Genomic DNA, 9,608 nt, shown 5'->3' on the forward strand with positions numbered 1-9,608 from the left:
TGTGTATGCTTTTCAATTTCAACATTCTCTCCGTATCAGCAGGCCAATGGACGCAGTGCGGCAAAGAAGCGGATGTAAACGACCAGTGCAACAAAATAATTAACAGCAAGCGCTTCATGCTGGACATGCTCTATGCTCAGGCGACAACCGGCAAGGACGAAGGGAAGGCGGCAGAGACGGAGAAGGAAAACTGTAAGCGTGAGAAGGATGCAGAGGTCGGTGACTCCTCTGTGGCCAGCTTGGCCAGCAGGATCTCCACCCTGGAGGCCCACAGACAGGCCAGAGACGAAAATGTGAAAAAAATGGATGTGGGACATCTGGACAACCAGGGCAGCGTACGAGCAGTGGCGGAGAGGTTTGGGGATTTGGTGAAAGGCCTAACGTCCCCTCCCGAGGTCGAGGCCTCGAAAGAGCAGCAGCAGGTGCAGGCTGACAAGTCACCAATCGCCGCCTCCTCAAGCTCACCCCCTAAGAACGAGTCCGACTATATCTGGGACCAGCTGATGGCCGAACCCAGAGAGCTGAGGATCAAAGAGATGGACTTCACAGACCTGAGGGATGAGGACGACATGGACATTTTAGATATGGACAGTGTGCTGGGGTCGGGTGACCTCATACCCCCACCTCCACCTCTGCCATGTAACTCTGCACTGCCACCACCCCCGCCCCTGTTTGGGTGCCCTCCTCCTGCCCCTCCCATCCTTGGGAAAATGATGCCCCCAGGCCCCCCATTAATGGCCCCCGTCCCTCCGCCCTCCCCTCAGTTAAGTCGGGGGGAGACGACTCCTCTCTTCCAAAAGAGAAAGAAGACCATCCGACTGTTCTGGAACGAAGTGCGTCCCGTGGACTGGCACTCTAAGAGCCATAAATTCTGTAAGGAGTCTCTCTGGTCCAAACTGGAACCGGTTAAAGTGGACACGTCCAAGCTAGAGCAGCTGTTTGAGTCCAAATCCAAAGAGCTGCCTGTCACAAAGGTAACTGAGTGTTGTATCGATGTCTGTGTACCGCTGGTTTCTCTCCCATGACTCAGGTTCTCTTGTTATCCAGCGTCACATAAGAAAGTCATTTCGTGACTTGAGTGAAACATTTTGCCAAACGACTGTTAACCTGGATGACACTTTAAAATGGTTGTTTCATTTCTACATTATTTTATTCACCCCCCTGTCCATGGATCATTCCGGCAAAATACCTAATCAAAGTCTGTAGCAACTACGTTTCGGTTAATCGGCTCCATGGTGCTCTCGGTCATAGCTGTGATAGAGGCTGCTGGACCAGGTGTGATTTCACACATATTTAGTGCAGTAAATCTTTAAACCATTAAGATGTGCTTCCGATACACAAGAGACATGATCTAATATAGTGATTGATTTGTCCCTCTAACAGAAAGCAGCTGTAGACGGAAAACGACAAGAAATCATAGTGCTGGACTCGAAACGCAGCAATGCCATAAACATTGGCTTGACCGTGCTGCCTCCTCCTCGCACCATTAAGACGGCTATTCTTAACTTTGATGAGTACGCACTGAACAAGGAGGGCATCGAGGTAAGCATTATGAAAGATACTGTATCCGAATTTGTGCTGTATGTTATAAAAATGTACCATTGAAGCTCACTTAGTCCAAAAGATAACGTTTCTTTGTGAATGTTATCTACTAAGCAGCTCACTAAGATACACTTCCACTTACGAGATTTAATCAATCCATCAGAAAGTTGACATATTATGACCATATATGAAATTGGCTAAAGTAGGTGAGAGTAAATTTTTGAATTTTCAGTCTCTTTCCCTTGAAAAATGTGTTTTTAATGCTAACCTTCTTTTTTATTTTGCATGAAGAGAAACTAGATGATGTCATGTAATCAATCACAGGGATAAAGATCAGCTCCGTATGCATAACGTCGCATCTTAACAACCAAACAACAACGTTTTTAGCCGATAATGTTTGATAATGCATCCCGTTGGGGTTATATAACCTTTAGTTTCCAGAGCTTCACCAGGAGTTCATTCTCAGAAAAAAAGGAGTACTCCTCCCCACCTTTTGTCTCTGGAGATCCAGATGAGGTTAAAAGTTCAGATGTCACACAAGTTTGTGAGAAAATTGGGGAACGTCTTGCAGAGTGAGAAATGTCAGAAACGATTCATATCCTATCCCGAACTTTGATTAACTCCCTGAAACACTAAGTACTACTTTTACAGTTTACTCGATAAATAATAATCCTATAAGCCTTGATCCTTTCACATTCCCTTCTCTTGTTTCTTCTTTACTCTCCCAGAAAATCTTGACAATGATCCCCACAGAAGAAGAGAAGCAGAGGATCCAGGAGGCTCAGCTGGTCAACCCCGACGTGCCCCTGGGCAGCGCTGAACAGTTCCTCCTCACCCTCTCCTCCATCACAGAGCTGTCCGCTCGCCTGCAGCTCTGGGCATTCAAGATGGACTATGAGCTTATTGAAAAGGTGAGACACATCGCTGTCATTTTAACCACGTGGCGTTACACAAGTCCAACATGTGTGTAGGGAGTGTTGGGTATTACAGTTATGGTGCTACAGCCAGCAGCTCCTTAGCTTAGCGTAGTATGTCATATGTGTCTATATATAAATATATATATAGAGACATTTTACTCTGTATTGTTATCCGGAATTAAAAAGATCTAAATGAGTTGACAGAAACAGGAACTGGCAAATGACCAGACTGCATTTGGTGCTGTTTTAGGAAGTAGCAGAGCCTCTGCAGGACCTCAAAGAGGGGATGGACCAGTTGGAGAAAAACAAGACTCTCCGCTACATCTTGACCACGTTGTTGGCCATTGGCAACTTCCTCAATGGCACTAATGTGAGTATAGCCCTCAAAGCATGTACAGTGTGTGGCTCAGAGGTTCCTGTTTTTACATTTCCTCTCCTTCTGTCCTTTACTCTTTTACCCACTTCCCCCATTTAACTCATACGCCCCCCCAAACCCCCCCCCCCGCACCCCTCTTCCTCACCCAAACTCCCCCACACATATTTTATTTGGATAACAGTGGACTCTCGACGTTATAGTGAATGCACTGTTTGATTGTGTGCACCAGACATTATCCTTATCATTATCCTCATTTAAAAAAGCCTGTCAAGCCTTGCTCTGCCTGTTTGGCAGGAAGGGGGTAAAAGGAGGGGGGAGGAGGGGGATCTGACAGTAAGCGTTCTCCACTTGGAAGCGTTATCTGTTTTGTGCATTGTTTTTTGTTCTGCTATGTGAATTGGATATGAGAGCCAGAAATGCAACAGGGAAACATAAGTCATCGGTATCAAAACTAGTAAATTATGGCTGTATTTATTTTTTGCAGTAAGCCATTTAAAACTGGCAGCAGAACAAGGCAGATCCAATTGGGATCCGCCGCGGTGAGCATAACAATCAGTCGGGTCTCTGAAAAAGATTGCGGTTTTTCATAATCACTCGTGTAATGAATCTACGCTCGACGCATTGAGCCCCTTTTCCTGCCCGTGCCAAAAAGAAAATTCACTGCAATTTGATCCTTGACTGGTGGCTCTGGATTTTTTTTATTTCAGACAGTTGTCTCCGTCCCACATTCTGACTACGTTGCTATGTCTCTGCGTGCATTTTCAGGCTAAAGGCTTTGAGCTGAATTACTTGGAGAAAGTCCCGGAGGTGAAGGACACGGTTCATAAGCAGTCCCTGCTGCACCACGCCTGCTCCATTGTGGTGGAGAAGTTTCCAGACAGCACTGATCTCTACTCTGAAATAGGAGCTATCACCCGCTTGACCAAGGTTGTTATAAACTCATTGAACAATTTGTCCAAATATTACAAGTAGCACAGAGTGAAATGTCCCGTCCAATGCGAGACAATCCTCAACAAGTCTGTGATACATTTGCTAGGTGGACTTTGACCAGCTTCAAGACAATCTGGCACAGATGGAGCGAAGGTGCAAAGCATCATGGGATCATCTCAAGGTCATTGCGAAACACGAGATGAAACCACCATTGAAACAAAAAATGTCAGACTTCCTCAAAGATTGTGCAGAGAGGATCATTATTCTCAAAATAGTACATCGGAGAATACTCAACAGGTATGCTGAGGTGTAGAACACAGCTGGATGAAGATAAAGCATGTCTTGCATTTTTTATAACTCCACATGTTATATACCTTCATCTCTTTTAGCGGCATTTACAATCACGTGCTTCTCTTAACATCTGCAGGTTTCATGCCTTTCTGCTGTTCCTGGGCCATCCGATATATGCGGTACGCGAAGTCAGCATTCATCGCTTTAGCAAAATCCTGAGTGAATTTGCCCTGGAGTATCGCACCACGAGAGAGCGCGTGCTACAACAGAAACAGAAGAGGGCCAACCACCGAGAGAGGAATAAAACCAGGGGGAAAATGATAACAGATGTAAGTTCTCCTCCGTGCACTACCTCCATTTCCTGAGCCTCATCTTTGTTTAGTTTGTACTCAATTCTATGAGACAATTTGAGCAATCCTTGGACACTAGTTACAACCTTAATCTGGTTAAAGCACCAAACGAGGTATTTCTGCGGGACGAGCCGTATATTTGCAATTACATCAGCATAGTTCCTTGGTAATCAGATGTATAGGTTACAGTAACAACAATCAGTGGGTTGTTTTCAGTGTATCCCATTCTGTAGCTGCAGCAGACTGGGAAAGGCCAGAGCAAACACCTCCCTGCATGATTAAAATCCCTTAAACCCTGAGGAGTCTGCCACTCAGAGCGGACTCCTCTGCAAGCCTCGGCTGGGGCCCCTTTCTCTTTCAAAAGGACCCTAATTTGATCACTGTGTGAAAATTCGAACCTTCGGATGTCCCTGAAGGAGAAATAAGCAGGCCAACCCCTTAGATGGATGCTGAGTATGTGAAGTTTATGCTATAAGGTATTTATCTATAGTTGGTGTATTACTTACGGTAAATAGCCGGGCTAGGAGAGTAGAGTACGAGCATGGAAGCAAGCAATACGCTTCTATGGAGGGTTGTTGCGGTAGAATGTATTTTAGACATCTAAAAGAAAGGCTCGGATTAATGTTGTGCAACGGGGAACTGAACAAATAAGTGGAACTTATCTGTACTGTCTGTTAGGTCTGCTTTGAATAGAGCAAACATACATACAGTTCATACAGTTCATACAGGGAGCTGTAGTCAAACCACCCTACTTCAATTAATGTGTAATATCACTCACTTAAAAAGATGTTCAGTCAAGTGCTCATCTGTTCCATATAAAACGTAAGAAATGTTTCCTGAATATTTGTTGCTTTGTATACGAAACATTTTCACTTGACACAAAGAGAATCTGTATTTACAACACAACTCTTTCCTTTATCTCTGTAGAGTGAGGATGACAATAATAGTGAGGTACAGGAGGAACCGTTGCATGTGAACGTTCTGTTGTGACTAACATTCAACCAGACGCATAGACTGCTCTCATGAACCGTACAATAACGGATAAATCTTGGAGGATTAAGAACCGACGCGTCATCGGTGAGACTGACAGCCTCTACGTTCGGATGTCCTGAATGGGGAAGCTCGACGTTTTTGACGAAGAGACAAAAGACAATGCTGGCATGATAGTATTATAAATGGACCTTGAAAGGCAACCTGGCATGTCTGCATTGCTCAAATAATCAGTCATGTGGATTTTGTGTGTGTGTGTGTGTGTTACAGAACTTAAAAAAAAAATGAGACCAGCTAAATTTTACCGTCTCCTTATTAATCGTTTAATTAGTCAGAAATCGTAATCCTCTGTCCTTCGCCTCCCCCTCCTCCAGAGTGGTAAATTTGCCGGTGCCCCACCAGAGTCCCGTGAGATCGCGTCTCAGGGTATCAAGTACGCTGAAGATGCAGCTGAACACGAGAGCATGAAGGCCGTGCTGAAGAGCAGCCTGCAGGGCGGAGAGAGTGTGGTGTCCACGGTGCCCGGCCTGCGTACACGCACCAGAGCCAGCAGCACCAGAGGTTAGTCTCATCAATATTTGATAGCCCCTCCATCGCTTTGTACCATTACATCATCACCATCCATCCAGTCCTCTGCTGTTTTACATTCTTTTGTAGCTATGATTGATCCAAGAGAAGAAAACAAGTGCTTCTGGTTAATAGTGAAGTAATCCTTTCTAAATCCTTCATGTTCTTTCAGCGGGACAAAGTATTTTTAGCCACGCTGGTAGCTGGGCTCTAAGCGGTCCACTCTATCCGTTCAGCTTAGTTTAAACGTCTCTGCTGGCAGAGAGGAAGGACAACAGAGGACATGACTCAAGAGGAATGACATGTGATGGGTTTTAGCCAAAATTCTCTGGAGACCACGTTGGGTCAACGTTTATAAGACCTGCTCAGCTGTACTCTGTTTTACGTGTAGTGCTGGATTACGTCAGCGTACTTCACGCTAATGTTTAGTGTGTCCAAGCATCATTTTGGGGATGTTAGCGTGGTGCTGTTAGCCTCCGTCTCAGCCTCACACAACGCTGCAAAGGCAGCAGACAGTCATGTTTTCTTAAAACTGTTTCTATTACACAACGTGTCTGTCGTCTCCTCATTCATTATCATTCATCAGGGCACGTTACCCCATGGTGTTCTGCCAGTGACGACCCGGTGACCTGCACGGATGACACGGCTGATGAGATCATGGAGAGGATTGTAAGGTCAGCCACTCAGGGGCCCAGCCAGCGGACGCAACCTCGGGAGAGGAGACGGTCCCGAGCCAACCGAAAATCACGTGAGCCACGTCAACCGTTGGGCCAAGTGGCATCATTTATTATCGCACGCACAGATGAATGTGATAATCGGCCTTTGCAAACACTGTATTAATACGCTTTCCCCCCCTGGCTGCACAGTGAGGAGGACACTGAAGAACGGTTTGACAACAGAGGAGGCAAATGCCCTCGGCTTATCCAGTGGTTCAGAGATGCAGATGTGAACTGGACATACCGTCAGGACGTCTCGGAGCCCGTTCACTGTCCCTCCAATGGCCACTCCCAAACACTACCGTTCCCTCACAGCTGTCTCCACGAGTTCATCTCCTCTTCATGGCATTTGGTTCACAAGGGCTTCCTGGAGGGAGCGGATACGAGGATTAGTTCAGGACAGCCGAAGAGAGCAGAAACAGAACGTGCGTTCAAACCACTAACATGCGCTATTGCTGGATAAACATTAATGACGTTCCCCCTCGAGGCTAAATCGCAATCATCCTTCGAACGTGACATTGCGTCCAAACACTCGTGCAAAAATGTGTGTTTTTCAAGGTGGAGGGCATCAAAACAGTTGGCAGTGCATTTGTTTCCGTGTCAGTGGCCTCGGTTGAATCCAAAGGCCAAGACGTGTGGTACAGACACTGCATTCTCCGGAAAACAGAAAGAACTTGTGTCTGTTGAATACATGGCTTTGTGCAGGGGGCTGTTCTGTTATCTACTACTGTGGTAGCTTTGTGTTTCTTTCCATTTTGCTGAAGAAGGTGCTCAAGGGGAACAATTGCACTGGATGTGAAAGCATGGTGTAAAAGGAATTTGAAATCCTTGAAACTGATGAACCACTGAACCACATCTGAAAATACACCCAAGAGTTTAACCAGCAGATCGATAGTTGCACAGTTTGTAATGTCCAAAGTGGACACGTTCAAGCTACGGTAGATGAACATACGCTTTGTCTAGTTGGTCGACACAATAAGAAGAGACACATTTTAAGGACCACAGTCCACGGGCCAGTTTTTGTGTGGGAGACTGGTGCTACCACTCACCCACATGCTGATGCTCATCAACACATGTAGACAAGCGTCCTCATGCTACCTATTCTCCCACTTAAAGGAAGCCAGGCACAGCGTTACAAGTGAGCAATCTTTAGAGATCAGTAGTCATATTTTCTAGAAACTATGAGCTGCACATCTCACAGTGCCTTTTAGAGACATTTATTTATTAAGATGTTTTCAGGGACATATAATCAAGAAAATGTTACTACAGATGTGCAGTCTGTGAGGGGCGGGAGGATCATACATGTACATCATTCAAGAGGTGTGGCTTATTTTTAACCAGTGTTTTTAGAACATGCCATGGCAATGTTTGTTTTTTTCTTTTTATGTTTTGGATTGAATAATATGTTATGGAGATTTCTCTAGAGTATTTATGACAATTTAGGCTTGGTAATACACATAGGCTGTATCGTGTTGCCTTACTATAGAATATAGAAATACATCATTCCACTCTCGTCGAGATCATCTCGGTCAAATGTCGGAGTTAAAAACAGAGCAGGCCAAATGAACATGTAGTTTAACTGGCATCACTGGAGATCTGAGTTTGTTATTCACAGGATGTGGAGATTCATCGGCCATCTATCAATGAGAAAATCTGCGTTACATGACGTAAAATGGACAAATAGAAGGTCATCTGTTTTAAAACATGTATATTTAAATCGTGGTGAACAAGACTGAGCCCACAGTTTATGTTTCCGATCATGTCTGTTTTGCAACTGTTGATGAACTCATTGTGCTATTCATTTGGAACGGCCTTGCCTCTGCTAATCATCATTTTGGTAGAAATCTATTCTATAGCAAATCCCCACTCTGATGGAAAGATGGCCTTCGAGAGAAACAAGAATTTAGCGCAACATTACAATAAAGCTGCGTAAGATCACACCAGCAGTACATTATTTTGTTCTGTAACAATTAACTGAAAACTATTCAGCACCTTAGACTTTGTGTAGCATGCAACTTTAAAATAACTGAAGGTATAGGGGAAGAGCTCATTGTGCTTCTCAGATTGTGCTGTTGGACAGAATAGATGTGTAAAGTAATGTAGGGAGAATACTGTAAAATGTTGTACATGTCATGACAATGTCTTTACGATGTGTTTGTTTTTTGCTCCGTGTGTAGAATAGTGTGCTATAGTCTAAAGCAGTATTATTCTAAATATAATTTAAGCGAAACAAGTCATGAAAGGTTTTATGATGTGTCACCTCTGCTTGATACAAAAGGAGGTTCAGTCAGGTTCTCAGAGCTGCAGGGTTTTACTTTACAGACTGTTAAAGAAACACGGTGAGACGCGTATGATGACATTCACATTTTACTCCTGTGGCGTTCGGTAGAAGCCATTGATTGCATTGCACTCAGCATTTTTCTTCTTCTAATTTAACATCAGCCCATCACACACTAGCTGCCTGCGCCATAACGTCACTGTGCAACTTGACACAAGTGCATTACAACCAAGGCTTCGATTGTGTCTATAATGCCCACAGCAAAATAAAAATATATACAATAAAAAGGCTCATTAAAACCTGTTTTTGACATTTTTGTACTATATCTTGAAATGAGTTGTTTTAGAGAACAAAGTGTCAAATGTAACATGTGGGGGGAAGAAAAAGCCCAAACCATATGAGTTATTAAAAAGCCAGTATGGATACGTTTAAAAACGTTAATATAATTAGTTGTAAAAATTATTTCGTTGATATTTTGTCATCATGCAACACACGGTTTCACAAACAATAAACAAACGCATTTTTGAGCATTATTTGCTCAAACACACATTACAAACATAACTCTCTGGGAAATTTGGAAACAAATTGACTATATGTGACTACATTTTAGCACCAGGCATCCCTGATGTAAACAGAGTCCGATCCCAAGCG

At 44.1% G+C, this 9,608-nt stretch overlaps 1 protein-coding gene across 6 annotated transcripts in view; it reads left to right on the forward strand.

The window, feature by feature from the left end:
• fhod3b (formin homology 2 domain containing 3b) overlaps positions 1-9,256 on the forward strand; it is a 67,991-nt gene extending 58,735 nt beyond the window's left edge. For 3 of the 6 annotated variants that reach the window (XM_040166432.2, XM_040166429.2, XM_040166431.2), the window contains 10 exons: positions 40-974; positions 1,384-1,542; positions 2,271-2,453; positions 2,710-2,829; positions 3,601-3,762; positions 3,872-4,062; positions 4,193-4,385; positions 5,771-5,957; positions 6,550-6,711; positions 6,830-9,256. In XM_040166432.2, coding sequence (XP_040022366.2) covers positions 40-974; positions 1,384-1,542; positions 2,271-2,453; positions 2,710-2,829; positions 3,601-3,762; positions 3,872-4,062; positions 4,193-4,385; positions 5,771-5,957; positions 6,550-6,711; positions 6,830-6,912 — 2,375 coding nt within the window. In that variant the 3' untranslated portion in view covers positions 6,913-9,256. The remainder of the gene's footprint in view (positions 1-39; positions 975-1,383; positions 1,543-2,270; positions 2,454-2,709; positions 2,830-3,600; positions 3,763-3,871; positions 4,063-4,192; positions 4,386-5,770; positions 5,958-6,549; positions 6,712-6,829) is intronic. The other 3 variants (XM_040166428.2, XM_040166430.2, XM_078095129.1) reach the window with 1 other exon arrangement.
• The last annotated feature ends 352 nt before the right edge of the window (positions 9,257-9,608 follow it).

Source organism: Gasterosteus aculeatus, chromosome 20 (assembly GCF_964276395.1).
Source record: "Gasterosteus aculeatus chromosome 20, fGasAcu3.hap1.1, whole genome shotgun sequence".
NCBI classification, from domain to species: domain Eukaryota; kingdom Metazoa; phylum Chordata; class Actinopteri; order Perciformes; family Gasterosteidae; genus Gasterosteus; species Gasterosteus aculeatus.